The sequence below is a fragment of the Sceloporus occidentalis genome, unplaced genomic scaffold, assembly GCF_023333645.1.
Source record: "Sceloporus occidentalis isolate IW3139 unplaced genomic scaffold, rSceOcc1.0.p SCAF_9, whole genome shotgun sequence".
NCBI classification, from domain to species: domain Eukaryota; kingdom Metazoa; phylum Chordata; class Lepidosauria; order Squamata; family Phrynosomatidae; genus Sceloporus; species Sceloporus occidentalis.
The window spans coordinates 10368923-10393544 of record NW_028316989.1 but is presented as its reverse complement, the minus strand read 5'-3'; the positions used below and the strand labels follow the sequence as shown (position 1 = coordinate 10393544).

The window sequence follows — 24622 nt, the reverse complement described above, 5'->3', positions numbered from 1 at the left end:
AGCATGGTGCCAGGGCATTTGCTTTAAGTCAGATGAGTCCTTCCTTCAAAGATAGGCTTCAAAATAGATAGAGGTAGTACCAGAATGGTAAATGGGCTGTTAATAAAATACAAATTCCGGTGTCTGCTACTAAGAAACTGGATGGGCCTGAGTGCCTTAACAATACTATATACTAGAGTATAAAGACTCTATAGTATTGTTAAGGCACTCAGGCCCATCCAGTTACTTATTATCCCAATTACTTTCCACTAATTTCACACCACCTAAGAAAAATATATTTCTGTGGCCTCAGTGCATCAAGCTATTTAACTGCATTATCAGTGACACCAACCATTAGAAATGACCTCCTGCACATCCACTTAATAGACAAAATTCTCAGCTCTAGTGTAGTATCAAGGCTGTGTGTACTAATTGAAATTTCTCAACATTTTCTGAAGCCCTGTGAAGATCAAAGTGTCTTCTCAAAGACTTCCAGATATAGTCCAAGAACTGTCCTGTTGCTTTTTACCAAAAGGAAGAAAGGAACCACTTGTCTGTCTACAGGAAGGCAGATGGTAGGTTGTTCACAGGCTATTTGTTCATTGTTCCAAGTGTGGTGGGTAACACCAGAGATATATGCTTTGAGATAGCCCTCCACCCAAAGAGGTAGAAACAACAGGGCCAGTGATTTGACAGTTCTTGCCCAATTCAAGACTCAGTGTACATCGTTCTGAGCACTGTATCACCATATTACTATCCTTCCTTGGAACGCCAGAAAAACTCTCCACAAGTTCTTCTGAACCTGATTCCCATGGAATCAGGTTCCAAGCATTCATGGTGTTGCTGTTACTGTGATTGTAACATTAACTGGAGCATCATCTGCAGTGGGTTCTGGAGCTTGGCCTGGAGCTGAGGCATCTTCCTGGGCTGCTGCAGGATGTTCTGGACCGCTGATAGCTTCCTCTGGGCTAACCTCTGCATAAAGACAGGAATGAACACCCAAAGGGTAAAAAGGTCCATATGAGCTGGCAGGGCAATGGCAGCAAATAATGTGTTTGTGGGAGGTATAACTATGCTTGCACAAGCAACTGTGATACATATGCAACGTGTATTGCAGCACCTTAAAGACTAGGACCAGAATCCTGTTGGGGAATGGTGTGCTTGTAATGGAGTTACATCTGTGGGATTAGAATTATGAAGATGCGCAAGTTAGGGTCAAAACAGACAGCTCTAAAGGAGCAGCTTGACACCACCTCTTTGCTGGTTTCAGAAGTGGTTACTCAACAACTGATCTAGGTCTCATTCTTCAGCATTTGGTTGGTAAATATGTAGCCTCATCTGGGGGTGCTCTTTATACAGCTTTCATTGATTTTAAGTCTGCGTTGGATCTAATCCCTAGGGATAAGTTATGGAAGAAATTTGAGAGTACCACCATTGATAAAAGGCTGTTAATGCTTATGTGTGGCCTATATGAAAATACTTACCTTAGGGTGAAATGTAATTATTCTTTGTTGGGTTTTTGTACTATTTGCCTTGTTCTCTGTTAAGCAGACAGGCGATTATTTCCAACTACCTGCTGAACACCTGATCTCAAAAATACAGTCTCCAGCAAAAACATTTCTGCCCAGAAATCTCCGCTAGCATCCTTGGGGTGCAAGGAGTATGGGTGGGGGGAATTCATTCTTTTATCCACAAGCGACCAATGCTAGCCAAAGGCTCCTGGACACAGCTTCCATCCCTTCCAGCCACTCACTGGACAATAGCACATGCCCAGGCGCAATCTGGCTGCCATTGTGTTCCCAAGAAAGACGGAGCCATCACTTTGTCAGTTCTACTGGACAAGGGTGGAAGCTGTTGATTTTTCTTTGCTGGATGCAGTGAATCAGTGGCCAAAAGGAGGAACTGTGTTCAGTAGCCTCCATGTATCTTTCTGTACTCAACGGCAGAAGGGGTGCATAAGGAGGTATGGGATATCCACTTCTGCAGTGCTTTAAAAATACTAGCGCTAAAGTAACCGGGAGTTATACCAGCATAAGCCATGTACTAGATTCCTACTTTGACAGCTCAATAATAATGCTTGCCCTGTGTCATATGCTACACTATGAGGACTAGCCTAGCCCTTTTGCAAGCAGCCATTTTTGTTAGTTTGCTAATGAATATTCTTCAGGTACCTTTCTAGAGAAAACCTATTTCTTAATGTGATCCCAAATCCACTGATTGAAAAAGGACTGGAATCGTTAAACTTATTCTGCAGTAGTCTGCAATGGCTTCTCTGTTCACACATGCATGCTACAATTCATGCTACAATTAACTTGTGATGCAAGCTTGCCTTAGGAAAGCCATGTTTGATTGTTACCCCATAAGTCTAATTTATTTTGGGGGTTTATAGGTCTCTCCTATACTGTGATTCTCTCTTCTACACAGTCACTAAGATATAGAAGCCCTGTCCCTTATTTCACCTGGGAACATTACACAAAAGAATAAAACACTCTGGTGATACTGCTCCTAATAAAACAATTCAACGAGTAGACAATCTTTCCTAGCAAGATGTGATTAATCCAAAGGCATACCTGCTGATGTTTCTCCAGCTGCTGCAGTGGAAGGTTCTTCAACCTGACTACCAGCTTCACCTTCCAACCCCATTGCTGTCTCAGCATCTTCTGGAGTGCTGATGTGTTCACGAGCTTCTGCACCAGCCCTAAATGGAGAGGAGGGGGTAGGAATACATGGGAAGGATGACAAACAAAGGATGCCCAGTCAGAAATATTGCCTCTGTATTCAAGTCTATTTACCACCTCTCATGCACTGCCACATTCAGTGGCCAGATGATGATGATGGATGGCTCTGCTACTCTGGTATTGGTTTGAATGCTTTTATAAGGACTGTCTTCTCTCCTAACAAGACGAATTGTGCTTCACTATCTTAAGCCCTGCCCACTGATGGGATATGGACATAAACAGAAAAATGATTCCTCTTCCCTTTAATATCTGATAGAAAAAATATATATCTGGATCTGCTCCAGGTAGAACCAGAATGTCATGCTGTTTTTCCCAGGTAATGAGCTGTCATGGCTGCAGTTCCCAGAATTCCCTGGTCTGTGAGAGTAACTCCCTACATTTCAAAATGAGGTGCTGGGCTCCTCCCATCAAAAGCTGCCTTCAGTCCAGAAATTTGCCTAGACAACAACCAACTTTATTGCATCTAGTTGCTGCCTCCCATCTCTTGTTCACCAGCAGCCCAAAATACCAGTTCTGAAAACAACATCAAGGCCAGCAAAGAACAGGGAGCAGAATATTTGTTTCAATGCACACTGTTCTCCAGGAACCATTTGACTGACTAATGTGTTGCCTTCCAAGTGCCATTAGACTGCAATCCCATTAGCCCTATTAAGCATTACCAATGAGGATGCACAATGGGAATCACAGTCTCACAATATTAGTTGGGCTACAGGTTGTCCACCCTGGTGCTTATTATCAACAAGAACAAAGGAGAAATACAAAGAGGCAAAGAAAAGAGGCTCTAGATGCTACTTACATTCTGAAGAGCAAGTCGTGTAACCCTGTAGAATAATAAAGCATCGATTTAAATTTACAAACAATTTGGAATGAATATGTTTACATATATAGACATATACAGCATGGAAAATAACTGAGTGCTTAGTAGGATAAGTTTGGAAGTAGGATAAAATGGAAGGCAAACATAAATGGGTATGAACTAGGGATAGTATAGATAACACTATGTTTGAAGATAGTAATAAAAAAAATGTCTTGGCATGGCCCTGTAGTAATTTGTCAAGTATTTTGGGCTCCCAATTGTTTAAAAACTAAATGACCCTCCTACCCACCTGAAATCGTACTGTAAAAAAGAGGTAACAAGAAATGAATTATTACATGCAAGGATCACTAATTTTAATTTAAGCACCAGGCCCTGATCTTGGTGGGTCTGAAGGTTTAAGTAACAACCCAGTTCCCCCCCAAAAGACCAAAATAAACCTCACAGTCTTGAAGTCTGCTGACCCTCTGGGTTATTGAACTATGGAGCTGCTTTCCCCTTCACTTTAACTTGTTGTACATTTCTGGTTTTACATCCTGCTGGGAACGAAGCCCTACTAGTCTATTAATTCAGGGGTGGAAATTAGCTTTCTTTGTTTCTCTGGGAATGCTCTCCCACTGCCCAACTCCATTCTATTCCATTTTCAATACATTCCACAAGCAAGCCATACCACCTTGTTATCTCAGCAAGGCAACATGGAATTTTCCCTGGACATGCTGATCTGCCCTTCCTGGATAATCCATGCAGTCCTGGAAAGGATTTCTTGGGATCCTGTAAACTAGTAGAAGGGGAAAGGGAAAATTACCCAACAAAGATCTAGCCACTCACTTGGATTGTTCTCTCGGTTCCGGATGATGTACTGGAAAACCAGAAGGGATGTGACTGTTGCAACAATCATTCCTGCTGCAGCGGCACCAATTACGGCAGGGTAAGCATTAAAAGGAGGGTCAGCTGAGAGAGAAAGAAGGGCGGGAGATGCTGTTAGAGGTCTTCCAGCTTGAATTCAGGATCCAGGATGCCTCCAGATGTTATCATACCTAAATTGCCACCGATCTAGCTGGGATGCCACCGCCTGGATGCATCCCGTGTCGAAGCCTCACTCAGCCAGCACTTTTTCAAAGTCGGTGAGCTTCTAAATTAAAAACTTGGCTGGCTGAGTGAGGCTTTGACCTGGGATGTATTTGGGTGGAATCTCTTTTCCTGTAGCTTGCAAATTCAAAATGACCTGCATAGACTAGAAAGCTGGGCCAAAGCAAACAAAATGAAATTCAACATGGAGAAATGTACGGTACTGCACTTAGGGTGGAAAAATGAAATACACAGATGTAGGATGGGGAACACCTGGCTGGATGAGACAACACATGCAAGGGATCTAGGAGTCCTAGTAGGCTACAAGTTGAACATGAGTCAGCAGTGCAATGCGGCAGCTAAAAAGGCCAATGTGATTTTAGGCTGCATCAATAGAAGTATAGTGTCTAGATCAAGGGAAGCAATAGTGCCACTCTATTCTGCTCTGGTCAGGCCTCACCTGGAATACTGTGTCCAGTTCTGGGCACCACAATTTAAAAAGGATGTGGAGAAACTGGAGCCATGTGTCTAATGGAGGGCAATAAAAATGGTGAAGGGCCTGGAAACCATGCCCTATAAGGAAAGATCGATGTAGCTGGGGATGTTTAGCCTGGAGAAGAGAAGGTTAAGAGGTGATATGAGAGCCCTGTTTAAATATTTGAAGGGATGTCATGTTGAGGAGGGAGCAAGCTTGTTTTCTGCTGCAGAGGAAGTACACAAGATAGCCTACTCATTTCTGTAGCTGGAATAGCAGCAACCATTTTGAGCATACTTGATGTTTTGTCTCACTAGTGTAGGTGGACAAAAAAATTTATAGGTAAAGAAGTGTTTCTTGTTCTGACAGGCTAACTGCAGTTTTGGGAAAGAAGGCAATAATGTCATACTTTCCAATTGTTCCCTTGTGGTAGGGACAGTCCTGGTGAATCCTCTGTCCTCCCACTTTTTCATCTGTTTTTAAAACAGCCCAGTTTGTTTTTCCTTCTCTCATTTTCCCCCTTTGCCTTTGATTTACTTCAATTGCTGCAAACTGAGTTCAAAGTGCAAAAGTAGTTTTCACTTAATTAAACCAGGAGGAAGGATTGGAGAGAAGGGGATAGAGTCTTTCCTTTCCTAGTAGGATCAAGCAAAAGCAATCTCCTGCAGCATCTCCTGGCTTGTTTATTCTTCCCGATCAATAGCTTTTGCCATTTTGGCCACATGTGCCTCAAGCTTTCATCTGTGAAATGTTTGCAGATATGTAGCATAGAAGTCAAAGGTGAATCTCTTCACCTCCCATCCAATTCCTTTGCCCTGCACCATTTTGCTTCTCTATCTCCCTCCAGCTCAGGCTAAGGTTATTGTAGGTGTTTTTAAAGGAAAACTGAAAAGGGGGATTTCGCAGCTTTCTCTCGAAAACATGTCAGTTGGCCCTTGAAAAGACAGCCTCTTTGGGGGATACTTTCTCTGCGGAAGGAAACTTTCAATAAGGCTTTACACAAACTCTTTCGTCTCACTCCTCCTGGGGTTCCCATCAATTCTACGGCACATCTGTTTCCAATATCCTTAGTTTTTCTAAGCAAATAATTTGCTTGTTTTTCTTGAGTGTTTTGGTTTGGTTTTGCACCTTCCCAAAGCTGTCCCCGACCTGCGCACAAACTTGTTGCAACAGCTGTTGTCCTTATGGAGACAAAAAGGCAGCCATGTTCGCCAAGTTCTCCTGACGGAGTTAAGCCAATGTTGTGCAGAGGACTGTTCAGAAGGCAAAACTATGGGGCTCTACAAGCAGCTGTCTTCCTGGGTCAAAACCAAAATAGATATCCTTTTCAAAACAGTGTTCTGGAAAAAAAATATTGTGTAACAATATAACAATTCATAAATATATCTAGAGTCATCTAAGTTGGGGTAGGAAATTTTTCTCTCTCCAGATGTGTTGAAGTGCAACTCCCAGACGTTTAACCCAGCTGGCACAAAATCAAGGACTTATGGTGGATGTAGTCTAAAATATCTGCAGGGACAAAGATTTCCCTACACCTGCTCAAGATCAGCACTCAAGAAATCCCGTTTGTTTGTTTGTTTGTTTGCTTGCTTGTTTTGGAAGGCTTAAAGAAAAACCTCTGATTCCTCAAAGCCACTGAAGTGGCAGGCCAAAGTCTAAAGCAAATAAATGCTTTTGCAATGGGCCTAGTGGCATCTATTTTACAAGAGTGGAGTACATGTCCCATAAAGAGAGAGAGAGAGAGAAAAAAAATAGTAACCCACAGCAGGAAGAATCAACCAAACCATGCAATTAGCAATAAAATGGTGCACAGAAATGACAACCGGTTAGATATAATTTGCCCTTGCCAACCTGATCCCCACCCCAAGAGTGCCATGCAGTTGCCTATGCCACCTGGTTTCAAAATACTAAACCCAGCAGTCTCATACAGTATGGTAAGATGTGGGAAAAGGACAACAAGCTGAACCACACTCAAATGCAGAGCTAGAACAGTATCAGTGGCACAATGGAATGTGGAGAAAACAAAAGCAGAGACGATAGCGAAAGAAGCAATAGCAGAAACAGGTTCTTTCTGGTCATTCCAATAATGTTTCAGACTCACAAGGATCTTTGTCCCTCTTGCTCTGTTCTCATCAAACCTGGCTTTAATAAAATAAACTGTCTAAGAGCAGGAGAGCAGACTATTTCCCATCTCACCCAATACTGTCTACACCGACCATCTAAATTGGACAATAGCCCTGGGATTCGGTGGACTATTCCATGGCTGGGTAGCATGCCTTGGGTTGGGATGGGTGTTGCAGCTCTGCATCCAGGCCTTGTCCTCTTTTTGTTTTCACTCAATGTGTGGTGTAGGTGGGGTCTCTCCTTAGACATGCACTGATGGAAAGAAGACTGGAGAACCGCCATGCCAAAGAGCATGCCTTATTCAAGACATCATTGCAATAGCCACACAGAAATACAGGGGGATGGGAAACAATGAAGTCAGACATGAAATTTTTCCCTCTTACTTTGTTTTTATCTCAGTCAGTATCTCCCAGGATTTTTTTTAAACCCTCCTGTCCTGGTTCAGAAAGCCATGGCTGGTCCCATGAATTTACTCCTCAATAGAATTGCTGGATTTATTTTTTTAATACCAATTCATACACTAACATCTCCTGCCAAATCCAAGGGCTTTTAGCTAATCTGGACAATTCTGTGGGAAAGAAACCCAGGCCAGGTCAGACAGTCTACCCTGTTTTCTGGACTCTTGGAAATGAAACCTACCTACTCTTCTGTACATCCCACTGCCTATCTTGGTTTTCCAGCTACTGGCTGATTCCTCAGCTTCTTAATCTCCAAACCGCTTAGTAGCCCAGCTACTTCTTTGGAGGATTTGAAGCAGAGGCTAGATAACCATCTGTCAGGTGCTTTGATTGTGTATTCCTGCATGGCAGGGGGTTGGACTAGGTAGCCCTTGAGGTCTCTTCAAACTCTATGCTTTTATGATTCTACCATTCACCAGAGCTGCATTGGAAGGTCATAGCAGCCACCAAATTGGCTTCTGTCAGTCGGTGGCAGAATGCTACCAGCTACCCACTTCACCTGGTGTCTTCACTTCCGAGGGGTGCCCAGTGGTACGGTGGTTGACAGCCAAGATACGGAACGCATACACCACAGCAGGATCTAATCCTCCCAGCTTCTGGTCACGGATGTCAGGATCAATATCACTAGCTACTGTTTCCCAGAAGCTAGTCAGGTGCTTTTGGGTGGCTTTTTTTGCCTCCCTCCTCTGAACCACAAAGCCAGTCAGGTTCCCTGAGCCTTGGATTTGCCACTCCAATTCCACCTCTGTGCGGTGACGGGTGTACATCAGCTTGCTAATGGTCACATTAGGTGGAGTGGGATACTCTGCAAAGCAGGCAAAGAATTCCTATGTTATTTCTATTATGAACAGTATCAGTATATTATTAACGAATTATCGTCATTACCAATTGTCATGACTGGCTAAATACAATTTCAGAAATATCTTTTTAGGCCAACCAAAAGGTGCAAAATACATTATGGTAGCCTCTAAAGCTCACTTGCTTCTTCATCAGGCAAGGTTGCTAAAAATCAAACAGACTGCAAAAGCTAATGCAATGTATTTTGCAATTCCAGTTGTATTATGAAGATTTTCACTGTAATGTGAATTTTGAATGTTGTGTTTCGCTGCATGGCCAACCTGGCTACCCCTGAATACAACTAGTTTAATCAACTAGAGTTTAGAGTTGAGTACCTGACAAAATGTCCAACTCATACCCTCCATCTGTCATGATTTGGCAGGGACGATTCCTCATAACTCACAAAACTACAATTCCCAGGATTCCATAGCATTGATCCATTATTTCATCAAGGCATCTGAGGAATCATTTATACCCATGAAAGCTCTTGCTAAAACAGAGCAGTTAGCCTGAACGCACCACACACATTTATATGGGACTATGGGCCTAACTCCATTACCCCAATTTTCATACCATGAATTGATTCTGCCTAGAACACACTAATAGAGTTTGGATCGATTATGTTTATTTGCATGTGTCTTTACTTACTCTTAACCTGTAGGCTGACCAAGGCAGAGGCATTGCCAACAGCATTCATGGCAGCACAGCGATAAATGCCACTATCCTTCATCCACTCTGTATCCTGCAGGGTCAAGTTGAACCAAGCATTCTCCTTCTGCAGTCTGTATTTCTTAGCATCAGGTCTAATGACCTGGTTCTTGTTGTTGTACCAGAAGACTTCTGAGCCCAAGTAAGCACCTTGGAGGTGACAGGCCAACTGGACCTCATTACCTTCAAAGAGTGACACCTTGGATTTCTCCACCACAAGCTTTGGAGGTTCTGCACAGAAAAACAAGAGCACTTAGGGTTTGTACTGACAAAAAAAATTCTGCCTGAGAAAGTAGGGTACCATATATATTCAACATGTATAAGTCGAGGCAGGTTTTGAGGCCAAGACAATGGATTTTGATATCATTCATGGATAAGTCGAGAGTAAAACTTAGGGGTATGTAACATAGGATCTAAAGGATGAAGGAAAGGAAAATAATGCCAAAGAACTTAGAAAATTCTAGCAGGTATAACTGCTCATTTGAAAGACTGGATGGATGAAAGAATGGAGGGGAGATCAGTGCTTCCATGATAGGTTACAATTAAAACTGTGTGAGGAAACCACGTCTCTGGGGGAGGAGTATTTGGAGTCAATTGTTGGAAAGAGTCCTTTGCTCTGGAGCAGCTCCAATAGTTAAAATCTCTCCCTTTCCCTGTCCTTGCCAGTCTCCAATCTCCAGGCATGTGGCCTCTGTAAACCACACACCTGCTACACCCCTCGTTGCCCAACAAACAAGGATTGAGAGTCCTTCCTTGCCAGGATGAAGCTTCTCCCTGTTGGAAGATTTTTTGCATTCTCTCTTCCCCTTTAGCGTCCCACTAAATCTGTTTTTGCAGCCCATGACCTCTACAGTCTCTCCTGGCTGCACTTTTGTGGCCACAAGAAAGGGTGAGCTGCCTCACTTGGAAGGCTCCAGGAGAAACACTACCTTTTAAATAGCTCACAATAGCTGCACTATTTAATATTCCTCCTAAAAACCCTGAGTGGATTTGTTTGGGATTTCCCAGGTATGGCTAGGAAAGATTCCTGCCTGAAACCCTGGGAAGTCATTGCTGCCATCAGAGTTTACAACAGTGGACTAGAGGGACCAAAGCAGCTTCCTATGTCTCTTTGAACTTATATATAAAAACTATGTCTGGCCACATAGTCCTTCCACATATGTGCTTATCTGCTTACCCAACCGGATGTGACATTCAGCAGTTTTTGCCTGAAGAGGATGAGCAGCCATGCAGGTGAATTCCTTGCCCCCCAGAGTGGTATTAGACTTCATCACAAAGATGTTGTGGGATTGTTTCAACCCACCCAAGACGTGGTCCCTCCAATCTCTCCACCAGAGGGTCACCTGGGGTTCTCCTCCTGCCCAGTCACATGTCAGCATGAGGAATTCATTCTGCTTCGTTGCCATTGCGCTGCACATTGGGCTCCCACCTGGAACCCCTGTGGCACAAACAGAATGTTAGAGGCAGACAGATTGTCTTAAGATCACAGCTAGGTCTCGTTCTATACTATCATCGAATTTGAAGCACCCCATCCTTTCTTCTCTACTACAAGTCTTACCAGTGGAGGCTCCCATGTCATCGGGATGGTGAATGTACTCTGGGCTTCAAAGAAGCTATCCAACAAGTTGATCACTCTCCCCAAAATAGATTCAGCAACTTTGATAGCTCCTAAGTTTGAACAAAAACCAGAAATTGATGCAATGCCCTATTAACATGGGAGCCCCCATTTACCACTGGTTGCCACTTCTTTTTAAATGAACAGTGACCTTGTGAATTTGACATTAATAGCAGAAGATTTTCTGCAAGAACAGGTGAGAGAGTTTTTACAGGCGGGATTGTGTTACCTTTGCAATGATCAAAAAAGTGAATTGCAATGACACAGGGAAGTAACTCACTAACAGTATGCCAGCCTATGTCCACCACCCCCCTCAAAAATTTAGCTAGAGAAAATGGCAATAGTGCTGATTTACATGGATGATGAAATGCAACAATAGGTGACTTATCTGTAACTGTAGTTCTTGGAGTGGTTATCTGTGACCTCACACAAGATGGGATTTCTATGTCAGTGCAATGCAGTTTTTCAGAGCTTTCCAAATGGTGTTTTTGGCAGTAACCCTGCCCCCTCCTGTGTAAAAGCTGCCCTGCCTTTCTGGCTCCAGTTCCTAGTCCACTAAAAAGCAGCAGAATGAAGGAAAAAGGAAACCAGCGGGACACAGAGGGGAGGACAGGTGGGACTGTGTGAGGACACAAATGACCACTCAAAGAACAACAATGACAGGGATTAGAGATGAATCTCTGATAGAAGGGATGTTAAAAGTTGATCTTCCAAGCCATGAGGTTGAGCATTGGACAGTCCAGATGTCTCATCCTGCCCTGGTCTACCATGAGGAGTTCTGGTAAATGCAGGAGGTGGATGAAGGATCCATTGGTGAGATGGAGTGTGTGTGTGGGGGGGCAAACCATGACTGCCAAGGCCACTTTGCATTGTCTTCCGTGAGCATCACAATGACCTTCATGAGCATGGGGAAAGTTGGGAATGCATAAAGAAGAGGCTCGTGCCAGTCGTATAGGTTCCCCGCATCTGGATGGTGGGGGGAGGGAAATTACCCAGCTGTGATTTTTATACACTTTTTAAAAAATGCACACATTTGGGGGTGCATTTTTTATTGTTGCACACATACACCCAATGACTAATTCATATTTCTATGCATTATTATATGCATGTGTGTTTCTATGTGCCCTTTTAAAAGGTGTGCATATTATCAGATGGAGTTTTTAAAGTCCAAGAAATATGTAAGTTGCCAGCTGCAGAACACAGCCAGGCTGCACCCATTTGCAGGTGATGTGGACTAAGGAAATAAGCAGCAACAAGAAATCCAGCAAAGCAAAGAATCCCCTCATTCCTAGTACTCACACACAGTGGTCCTGCAGATGGTGTCCTCTTTCAGTGCTGGGTGGGAAGCAAAGCAAGTATATGAGCTCCCATTGTGAATATCCATGCCTCGGTGGATTTTGGTCACATTGGAGTAGGTTGCCGTATAGTTTCCTTCTTGTCTGGATTTGATCCACCACAGCTGCACTGGGGGGAATCCCCCCTGCCACAAACAATGTAGAGCAAGGTCTCGGAAATTAGCAGCTGGCAGCGGCATGCAGGTGGGCTTCCCCTTGGGTAGATCTGTGGGGTGGGGGGCAAACATCATATCAACAGCGATGAGGAGTTACTGGCACCCAAAACATTGTGGTGGATGGCTGCCTGGTAAACCATGACTCTGGTCAAATGCACAATGATGGAAGAAGGGAACAACTATCTACTGCCCTTGTTTAATTCCCCAGGTGCATGGTTTGACTGCTATGTTAAATACATTTTTGTATTTGACATACCACTCAAACCATGCATGTATACATGGTGTGTATATGTGTGCCTTCAAGTCGCCTATCAACTTATGGCAACCCATGAATTTCATAGGGTTTTTTAGGGAAGGAATGCCCAGCAATGGCTTCACCAGTTCCTTACTCTGAAATATAACCTACAGCACCTGGCATTTGTTGACTGTCTTCCATCAAGAGCTGACCTCGTTTAGCGTCAAACATCAGACAGGATCTGATTGCTTTAGTGCATTTAGACTGATACCGCTATGCCCACTGTGTTGTTAGTAAGACAATAAGAGGGGTGAGAAAACTGCCTGCTCCACATTCTCCTCCATTGATCTCAACCATTTTCCATCCTGAATATAAGGAATATATGTGGATGTTGGCACATTCTTCCAAAGCAAACTGAAATGACATTCTCCCCAACCTCTCTAGCAAATTCAGTGGGTATACCTGTTCCCAGAATGGTGATGCATTCTTGCCATTAAGTATGTGTCTTGAAGTCAAATGTTCTTATGAAAAGTGAACTGGAATTCTCACTGATCCTGAGACAGTAAGGAGGAATAATCTGTTCCTGTTTTTGGAGTGGCACAAACCTGAGCCTGATATAACTGTAACACAGGATGGCAGGGAGGAAGCCTCTGGCCAGCAAGACAAGAATACAGTAACCCATTTAGCTAAAACAGTATAATTCACTGCTGATCAATCTGCAGCTTACTTTACCATAGAATCATAGAGCTGGAAGAGTCCACAAGGGCCATCCAGTCCATCCCCCTGCCATGCAGGAATACACAATCAAAGCACTCCTAACAGATGGTCATCCAACCTCTGTTTAAACACATTAAAAGAAGGAGACCCCACCACACTCTGAGAGAGTGTTCCACTGTCAAACATCTCTTTCTGTCAGCAAGTTCTTCCCAATGTTGAGGTGGAATCTCTTTTCCTGTAGTTTGAATCCATTGCTCCGACTGGAATGTAGTAATAGAGGGGTATAACCTTTTTAAGAGAAATAGGTCAAGCAGGAAAGGTGGAGGAATAGCATTATATGTCAGGGATGTTTATACCTATGAAGAGATCCAGGATTTAAATCCTGGAAGCCAGGTGGAAAGCATCTGAATAAAACTTAAAGGGGAGGAAAACAACAGGGATGTTATTGTGGGAGTCTACCACAGACCCCAAGTCAGATTGAGGAATTGGATGATGCCTTTCTAGAACAGATGACCACACACTCAGAAAGGAGAGATATAGTAGTTATGGGTGACTTCAACTATCCTGATATTTGCTGGAACTCAAACTCAGCCAAAACCTCAGGGTCTAGCAAATTCCTCACTTGCCTGGAAGACAACTTCATTATCCAACAGGTGAAAGAGGCACAAGGAGATCTAATCTTAACCAACAGAAATGATCTGGGGTGCAAATGGTGGGATCCTTAGGTGAGAGTGGCCATATTCTCCTTGAGTTTGTTATACAATGGAAAGGAGAAGCCAAGCATAGTCAGACACACATTCTAGACTAGACCAAACCCAGAGTTTCCTATTAATAAATCTCCTTCATCACTTTATCCAGACTCCAAAAAAGTTCAGGTAGATCACCCAAAATAGTGATCATGGAGAATCTACATAAATTCAATCTAGACAATTAGAAAATTGAAACAATTAAAGAGTTCCCGTACCTTGGATCAAGCATCTACCAGAATGGAAACTGCAGTCAAGAAATAAGACTAGGAATGGGAAGAGCAGTAATGAAAGAACTAGACAGGAGGAAAGACATAAAACTCAGCACTAAAGTTAGAATCATCCAAGCCATTGTATTCTCCATCTCTATGTATGGATGTGAGAGGTGGACAGTGAAGAAGGTGGATAAGAAGAAGATAAACTCAATTGAGATGTGGTGCTGGAGAAGAGTGCTGAGGATGAAATACAGAAGACAGAAAGAAAGCAAGTTATGGCAATACATGCTGAAGCCTCAGGGCCAAACAAAAGGCAGAAGAGATTACTTACAGTAGACGGTCAGGATGATGGCAGTCTGAGTTCGTGTGTTCAAATGCAAGTTCTGGGCCAAGCAAGTGTAGATGCCTGTTTGGGTTCGTGAGATCCTGGCGATCACGTACTTCTGGCCTGAGTAGACTTGCGAACTGTTGTAGAACCAAATGTAATGACTGGGTGGATTAGAAGGAGCCAGGCAGGTCATGATCACTTCTTCCTGTTCATTGGCTAAGAAGCCATGTTGGTTTACAGCAAATGGCTCCACGGTGATCACTGGTTCATCTGGCCCATCTACCAGACAGATCAGGAACTGCTTAGTAGTGTGACCAAAGCAGGAAGGATGAACCCCCAGAAGGCTAGGCTTTTAACAGCCTACAACACATCACTAATACTAGCTTATGTCTGTTTTAAACTAATGGCATCTTTTAGAGAATTATAGTAGTTGTAGTTTGTTGGGAAAACTAAGCTATCAAGCCCAGTATCTCCCAGAGAGGAGTCACTATTAAATTACTTTAAGTTGGTGGTGAAGATAAATGCTGATTGTTTCCATGGCACTATTCCTATGCATTGACAAAATGGGTCACATTGCCATCCATTTACTTTAGTAGTATCATGTTTTTGAAATTCATTGCCTCCTTACGCCTCTTTACACACACACACACACACACACACTTGTGAAAATATTGTTCATGGCAATTCTCTATCACCCCTTCTTCTTTTTCCTCATTTGTTTTCTTTCTATTATGAGATTTAGATTTATCCCTTCCTCTACTGGTTTCCCCAGTCTTGATCAAAACTGTTGTGTGTCTCGCATGTTTTTCATTGTAGAACAAAAAACAACTTTGGAAGCATAGCTTAGGTCAGGAAAATAGGTGGAAGGAAAAGGATTAATCAGAGCTTGGAAGGAGCAAATCACAAATATTTGCTAGCACCTTGTTGGTGAGCTATAATGGCATAATTCGCCAACATACACAATCATAAGTCATAAGAGATGGGATACAAATATATGTGTGTGTGTGTCTGTGTGTGTGTCTCCCAATGTCTCCTGACATATATATGTTTCCTGATGCAGAATTTCAGACAATGATATCCTCAAAGGATTGACTGGTGATATTGTGATATTACTTCTAAAACATTGGCTTTGGAAGGTCATGTGGGGGATTTGGGGCCTTATTCCTTCCTTCCTTTTTCTTTCTGCTTGCTTTTTGTAAAAAATAACAATTAACACATTAACTTAAAGTAATTAATATCTAACATGCTACTTTCATTTGTCCAAAAATGTTCCACAATCTGGGTTAAAGATTTCTCTCCCAATGATGCTGCTCTGATCCAGTTCAGGAAGGTCCAGGACTGCTTTTAAGATAACATAAAAACTCTAGAACATTTCATTCAGTCTCCTGTCTGAGCAATCTGATTCAACAAGGCATTAAAATGTCTTAATTATTTGCACTTTGCCAGATTAAGATCTGGCAGCAGGGCACACAGGAAGCTTCCCCAAAACAGAAAAGACAGAATATTTGGCCCTGGTACCCTGTTACTTACAGATCACATCAAGGTACATCCGGTCGCTGGTTTGGCTATTAACTTCATTGTGGGCTGTGCAGGTGTACCATCCCATGTGAGTCCTGTTAGTAGATGTGAGGTTCAACAGACCGCCTGCCGCTTCTATGATGGCTATCATGCCATCCCGATTGGTGTAGTGCTGCCAGGAATACTCAACTGGAAGTGTGCCCTCTTTCACTTTGCATGTCATCACTACAGGCATGCCTTCCACGGGAGCTGAATCATTCATCTGTAGGAAGGGCTTTGAAACAGGGACTGAGAAAAACCAAATATAGATCTAAGGTCATACTGTTGCCTTATCCAGGCATCTGCAGAATCTAAGTCAGAGACGAGCAAACTTTTAATTTGTGAGTTTTGCTAGAACACCAAAATCCACCCAGTTGGAGCTCAGTGCAAAATGGAAGCTCAGCATGATGGAGGAATAATTAAGACTTAAGGTACTTACTAGGCTCACATTGGCCCTTTACAGACTGGCGTAAACCGCCGGCTTGTGAGTGAGGTGAGGGCTGAGCATCACTTCGCCCACATTGAACTAGGATACTGGCTGACCTGGGTTCAAAATTCCAGCCATGGAAACCCACTGGGTGACATTGGGCAAATAACACTCTCGCATCCTCAGAAGATGGCAATGGAAAACCCTCTCTGAAGAAAGTTAAATCAACTTAAGTTTGATATGGAAGTATTACATATCCTGTATATATTCATGGAGGGGCACACATTTCATATATACAATTCAGATCAAGATAAAGCTGGGTAGCAGTCAGAGTGGACCTCAAAGTATATCTGCATTTATTAAAGGTTATATTGTTCATTATAACTGGTAAGTATCAGAAAAGATCATTTTAGGCAACATGTTCATTTTTATTACTGAGATTCTACTCATCAGTGACAACTTCAGTTTACTCCATCTTTGCAAATTCTTCCTTTATTTCATTCCAGGTCAAAAGTTTTTCCTCTTAGAGTCACTGTGCTTCTTGGAGTCACCACAAAAGCCCCATATGGAAAATTCAAGAAGGCTCTCAGACAAAATCTCTGCTCTATGTATTAGAAGGGGATGGAGGAGAGAATGATCCATGTGATTCTGCTCTCTAATATTTTGGCAGACTGCTGCAGCACTTTAATGTTGCTTGGCCACATGTATCCCAGATTTCATGTGTGAAATACAGATTGGAGCTTCAGAATATGAGGTCCCCAAAATACACTTTGCTTTAACTAAGGGTCAAGTTTTACATAATTATTACAAAAATATGTTCGTAACAAAGGCCTCTGAAACTTGACACAGCTTAAGACCTTAGTGTGGTTTCATTTAATCTGATCTTCATGTGTCAGGCCCTCCATCTGACTTACCCAAAACAATGAGCTCAATATAGAAATAAGCCACCTTGATTTCCCCTTCTTCTTCATACATTGCTTGGCACATGAATTGCCCTTCTGCTGCCTTTTGTAGGTTCTCTATTTCCAGTGTGCTGTTCCTCAAAGTCACATCCCCTAGAACAGCCGAGGACTTCTCCACCTTGGAATCTATGCCATTGCTGATGGCAACAGCCCTGGGAATGAATGAGCCCAGCCTGGTGAAGCTCCAGAAGACAATTATGGGTGAGACCACATCCCCACAGGTCAGCAGGACTGAGTGGTCGCGTACCCCTGTGACCACTTGCTCATCATATTTTGCATCTTCCAAAGGGAGCAGCTGACCTGGAAGAAAAGCAGACCGCTTCAATTACCATGGCTCATTTGACAAGGAGAAAATGTTCATAGAATCATAGAGTTGGAAGAGACCCCAAAAAGGGCCATCCAGTCCAACCCCATTCTGCCATGCAGGAAATCACAATCAAAGCATCCCCATTGACAGATGGCCATCCAGCCTCTGTTTAAAGACCTTCAAGGAAGGAGACTCCACTACACTCCAAGGAAGAGTGTTCCACTGTCGAACAGCCATGAGCCTTTTTACTTTACTATAGGGCTATGATTCCACTTTTACTATCATGGTTCTGCCCTATGGAATATGGCAGCTTAGGGAGGGTTATTCAGAATTCTCAGCCAGTGAGCAATAGTAACAAACTACAAACAGGATGTGCTATAGCAGTTAAAGTGGAATCAGATGCTATAACAATGTAATATGAATGGGCCCATGTCTTTTCATTATATGGTTTGGGTCACAGGATTGCCTGCTTATAATCCACCCCATACACTCAGGTCCTCTGGCAGATATTTATTGCCGTCAGCCGGGATTAGGTTGGCAACTGTCAGCCAGAGGACTTTCTCTTCAGATGCCCCTAGACTTTGGAATGATCTGCCAGAAGAGATTCGACAGCTGAATACACTGTTCACATTTTAAAAAGCAGTAAAGACCAATCTCTTCTGGCAGGCTTATTCAGATGATTTTTAAATTGTGGTTTTAAATGATGAATTGTAAATGTAGATTGCTTTAATATGTGTACATCTTATTTGTCCTTTTAACTGATGTTTGTTTTAACTAATATCTTATTAACTGATGTTTGTCAGTTAATTGTTGTTCTTCCCTGCCTCAATCCGGGGGGAAAGGTGGATAAGAAATAATTGTTGTTGTTGTTATATACACATCTATAGATATTAGATATAGACATTAGAGATATGAAAGATGGGAATGTGAAATTCCGCTTAATTTCACCAAATCCCACCAGCATTTATATTGGATTGCAAGACTGGAGAGGGGTCCTCTATTGAAATGTGCTGGTATTTAAAATCTTAATTCGCTCATTTATTTATGCATTTTATCCAATTTCCCTCCATTGATTTAAGTATGTTTGTGGTACGTATTTGTTTCAATGGGACAGATTTTTAGTTGATTTAATTTTAAAATCTGCATACTGTTTTGTGTACATTTGATTTCTTCAAAATGCCCTGTAAGCTTCATGGAGGCATGCATGTTCAAGGAGAAGCATGCTTCTCTTCACGATGCATTTTAGGAAGTATGAAAAAGCTAAATTCATGGAGACTATCAAATCTAACAAAGATCTTTTTCATCCCTGATGTTCTCATGCAAAAACACTCACACACTTTTTGTCTTACATCTAGTCTGGCGAGACTGCTTGCATGTTACTCACCATAAGCCACCGTAGGGAGGATGTAGATGATTTTTAGCAGACTCTTAAAGTGTATGTTCCTTGCCAATCCATAATCCATTGCTCCATGTCACTGCATGAGAAAGAAACCAGAATCCAGGTGCTGTGCTGTTAGCTCCTTCCAGACTGACACATCTCTCCACACAAGAGCTTATGCCTGTGTGCAATTTTTCCACTTCCTGCTTCTTCTGCAGACCTTCTTAACGTCTGTGAAATGGAAGACAGATCTCCCTTTATCTCTTCTTTCACTCTCTCATCCATCAAAACACAGCCCTCATCAGTTTCATGTTACTCCGAATCACCTCCAATTAATCTTCAATTATTCATTTCTTAACCTCATTTCCTCAATCTATTATGCAGGAGCTTCTTCTAAAGGAAGGGCAGAAACATGAGTCCACTTTCTTTGGTTTTAGCATCTTGGGCTGGTGGTCTTTCTGGTGGAAGCTAAGGATCAATCCACAGGAAAATCTTGAAGTCTTGAGTTTCAAATCAGGGAGTCAAATATATTTGAACATTGTTTTCTGATAGTAAAATCTTCCATTTTTACCTGGGGTAATAATGAAGGCACATTAGCTGGGAAGGGTCCAGTTCATGAATCACTCCACCTGAAGATCCAGTTCACTCCAGAAGTTTGTTTATATTTCTGATGTACATATTTGATCCACAAAGGCTATATCTTTCAGCCTCTGCCCCATGTATGTAAGGTAGGAGCCTGCATTTGCCACCGGCTAGCAAAGACTCTGGCTATCAAATTTCTCTGTTGTTTGCCATCAATTGATACATTTTTTAAAAGACCATCATTTTCCAGGATTTGAATAAACTTAGAATCATGGAATCAAAGAGTTGGAAGAGACCATAATCCCCTGCAATGCTGGAACATGTAATCAAACATTCCTGGTAGATGGCCATACAGACTGTTTAAAAACCTCCAGAGAAGGAGACTCTGTGGCAGTATGTTCCACTGTTGAACAGCTCTTACTGTCGGGAGATTCTTCCTAACGTTGAGGTGAAATCTCTTTTCCTGATGCTTGACCCCATTGCTCTGTGTCCTAGTTTCCAGAGCAGCAGAAAACAAGCTTGCTTCATCCTCAACATGACATCCCTTCAAATATTTAAACAGGGCTATCATGTCACATCTTAACCCTCTTTTCCCAAGCTAAACACACCCAACTCCCTAAGTTACTCCTCACAGGACATGGTTTCCAGACTTTTGATTCCTCTCCTGTGGACATGCTCCAGGTTGTCAGTTTTCCCAGTAGATAAGGGCCCCACATCCTGTAGTTCGGGCTGTGCTCCCCCATTTGCTCCAGATAGACAGGCAGGATAGCCAGTGCCATATGTACTGAAATTGGACATATCACAGGTGAGAACCAATGCCCTTATCATTCTTGAGTTGTGGAGCCTAGAACTAGATGCGGTATCCCAGGTGGGACCTGACCAAAGCAGAATAGAGTGGTACTATTACTTCCCCTGATCTAGACACTGTACTCCTATTGATGCAACCCAGAATTGCATTGGCTTTCTTAGCTACCAAATCTCACATTGCTGATTCATGTTCAGCCTGTGGCCCACTAAGACTCCTAGATCACTTTCTCATGTACTGTTTAACATTATAGAAGATTATACTGAAGGAGTGTATTAGGCTAATAACCATGTGGCGCTGTGTCACTTCGATGTGCCACAGAACACTAAGGCCCTAAACCAGGGACAGACAAGGAGTGGCCCTCCAGATGTAGCTCCCAGCATTCGTCATCCTGGGCTATGCTGGTCCAGGACTGATGAGCATTGTAAACCAATGATATCTGGAGGGTTGTGCCTTGTCTCTCCCTGCCCTAAACTGTAGCTTATTTGTGTGTAAATACAGCACTGGAGGCTCTATTAAAACCATTAAAACCAGAGTACGTAACCCCCCCCCCCCCGCTGCTCTGCACTAATAAGATGGAAATGCTGAGAAAACTTCTGAGTGCCCAAGAAAATGGGCAAAACTACATGAGATAACATGTGACGTAAAGGCTCATATGTTTAGTCCCAGGCTGTTTGGAGAGTTTAATTAGTGTAGGCTACACTGCACAGAGGCGTGAGTGTTTGCATGGAAACTTCCAGCAGTTGCTTTTCTGAGGAAGGAGGGTGAGGACTGTTTATATTGGAGGAACAGTCCACGCTGCAGTCATTCCAAGCTAATTTAAACTTGTCTGGCTGGAGTTTGGGGTAACTTAACCTGTTTGGATGGACCTCATATTCCATTAGCTTGCCTGTCCTCCCACGTCTTTCTGCCTCCAGCAGTCCTTTTTACCCTCATGTCTGTATGATTTTCCATATGTTGCTTCCAAAGTGCAAGGTTTCACTCACCTCTTTCTTCTTTCTTCATACCAAAAGGAGAATTCTAGCAGCTTCACAACTCCATTTTCCTTTCTGTTTTTAAGTATCACGTAGGAAGCCTTGTCAGGATTTCAGAAATCTATTTACCTATCTGTTATTGTTGTGTGCCTCCAAGTCATTTCGGACCTACAGTGGCTCTAAATTGAACCTATCATGGGGTTTTCTTGGCAAATTTTATCAGAGAGGATTTGCCATTGCCATCCTCTGAGGCTGAGAGAGTGTAACTAGTCCAAGGCCACCCACTGGGTTTCCATGGCCGAGCTGAAATTCGAACCCAAGTCTCCAGAGTCATATGAGATTATCAGATGGGAGAAAATCAGGGAAGAAAAGGGCATACTCCCAGCAAAGTGGTGCAATTGTGCTGAAGATCTTCAGACACATGCACTTATCCAGGATTCAACCCATGAAGATCCAGGAATGCTCCACAACAAACCATTCCCAGGACTTCCTCATGAATGGTTTGTTGCTAGAGCATTCCTGGATCATCATGGGTTAAGTCCTGGATAAGCGCAATGTGTCTGAACATCTTCAGCATGATTGTGCGACTTTGCCGGGAATATGCCTTTCACTCCTGGCTTCCCCCCCCCCCCCCCATCTGATGATAATCATAGTCCTGTCCTCAAACCCATACACCACGCTAGCTCTCCCATCTACTTAACTACCTCTAGGAAATTCAGACATGACAGTTAGCACATTACCACATGGTTGCCGCTCTCACAGCAGTCACATAGTTTTTTTAAACATGGAAACATACAGCAACTGATTTCAGAGTAGCCATTTTCATATATCTTCACAATTGTGCAACTGGGGTTCTTGCTGCCATCATGCCATCTTCCAGACTCCCCCTTAAACCCGCCTCCCTGCCCTGTGCCCTATGCCATACCCAGCTTTTAAGTTATTTTATTTTTATTTTAACTTTTTCACACAATTCTAGAGCTCTGCTACTACAACAGAAGTTTATTTTTAAAAAGAAATAGGGGGAAAAATCAGGCAACCAACCTGCTTAGGAATAGCAAGAAGGAGGGGAAATAGATGGAGAGGAGGAGACACTGACATGGTGACAATATCTGCCAATATTGCAAATGTCCTGGCAGTGACATTTTGCACCTGAGGACTAGCATGATTCGGAGATTATTGATGGGTTTACCCTTTCAATGAAAAGGGATGCCCTAAACTCACTTGGGATACACAGCAGTTATGGGTGCAAAGGCGCAGTCCTAAAGAATCCTGGAGTGTGTAGTTTGGGAGGGACTTAAAATTCTCTTGTGCATTAAACAGCATTAAAGCTCTCTGGGCCCCTTACAAACCTGCACATCACAAGATTCCATAGCACGAAGCCATAATAATTAAAGTGACATCAAACTGCTATAGTTGTGTAGTGTAGATATACTCTAAAGCAATAATAACACATACTTTATCACACAGAAAAGACTCTGCCACCCAATGAAAGGTATCTTATTTCTCAAGAACATGGTTCTAATTGCCATATGAAAATAGACATATAGACTCTGAGCAAGACAAATAAAAGAGAAATCATGCTGGGTCCTCTTTTCGCCCAACCCTGAGCTCCATGCCAACATAGTTCATGATGAAACAAGGAACTATGTAGTGGCAAGCACATGGCATAAGATTATCTCATAAGGCACATGTTTTCTTTTCAGTTTCATCTAAGCACAGGTCACACCATGCTTTTCAGCTCAAAGACTCCTTGAACACATCAAAATCAGTTCCTGTTATGAGAAGGGACAAGCTGAGGCAGTTACCTTGAGCAGCAGATTTGGCTGCAATGAAGGAGAGTGAAGTATGTCAGACAGAATGTAATCCATGTCACACACTTCACAAGTCTTCATTGTTACCACACTTTGGAATGGTTAGGGTCTTTGCAACAGTTCCCATTTATATTTCTGTACCAGTCAGCATACAGGTTTGGCAAGGTGAAAATGGGAGAGGGTTCCTGTACTTCTAATGGCTGTATAGAGAAGGGAATTTCAGTGGGTTTTGTTTGTCTGTTCACTGGGTAATAAGCAGCAGCAGCTAAAATTCCCTCTTCTACACAGCCATTAAAGTTATAGGAGCCCTCTCCAGTTTTGAGTCTAGCAAACCTAGTCACCAATGACCTCAAGAGACTGTATGAAGGAAACTCACTCAGGGCCAAAATGGACATTCTCTAGTTGTGAGGTTTACAGCTATAACTGGGTTCTTTTAAAAATGTAATACTCTACAATAAGGGCAGCGATGAAAGAACTAGGCAAGACCCTAAAGATTAAACATAGACAACTGAGCACTGAAGTTAGAATTGTCCAAGCTACTGTATTCCCCATCATCATCTACAGATATGAGAGCTGGGCATTGAACAAAGTGGATAAGAAGAAAACCAATTCATCTGAGATATGATGCTGGGGAAGAGTGTTGAGGATACCATGGACAGCCAAAAAGACAAACAACAGAACAGATCAAGCCTGAAGCCAAGATGATCAAATGGAGGCTGTTGTACTTCAGCCCCACTATGAGAAGGCATGACTCATTAAGAAAAGATGAGTGCTAGGGGAAATTCAGGGAAAGGTAGAAGGCAGGAGAAAGAGAGGAAGACCGCACGCTAGCTGGATAGACTCCATTATGGAGGTCATGGGTCTGAATTTGCAGGGCCTAAGCAGAGCAGTGGAGGACAGAGGTTCTTGGAAAGGTTTCATCAACAGGTTGCCATGTATCGGAGTTGACTCGGGGGCAGTTAGCAACCACAAGTTAGTCCAACGCTTTCTGAAGAGCCAAACGTTTCCCATTCTAGGGTTAAACCTTCCCTGCCCTGAACCACAATCCTACTGAAAATCAATCATTCTCTCCCCCTGCCCCTTTCAAGGCATGTGCAGATGGAGCAAATTTGTCAAGAGGCTGTGTTGTTCACTGCTATAGTTCTTGGGGTTATTACTTTTCTGTTATCCCAAACTGTACCCTCACGTGGGTTTCTTTTGAAATCTTTTAATACTGAGACATATTGGAACAATATGTCTCCTATTCTTCTCC

The 24622-nt window shown here is 42.7% G+C and overlaps 1 protein-coding gene across 1 annotated transcript; it reads right to left on the bottom strand.

Annotated features, from left to right (window-relative positions):
* Positions 1-811: 811 nt before the first annotated feature.
* On the bottom strand, positions 812-19283 carry VSIG10L2 (V-set and immunoglobulin domain containing 10 like 2). The gene is made up of 12 exons (XM_089537379.1): positions 19205-19283; positions 17466-17813; positions 16098-16373; positions 14571-14846; positions 12116-12376; positions 10379-10639; positions 9142-9432; positions 8156-8461; positions 4360-4482; positions 3514-3538; positions 2550-2677; positions 812-954 (listed from the first exon to the last, which is right to left on the bottom strand). Exons 1-12 carry the CDS (start codon positions 19281-19283, stop codon positions 812-814), a joined length of 2517 nt encoding a protein of 838 aa, XP_089393505.1.
* Positions 19284-24622: the final 5339 nt, after the last annotated feature.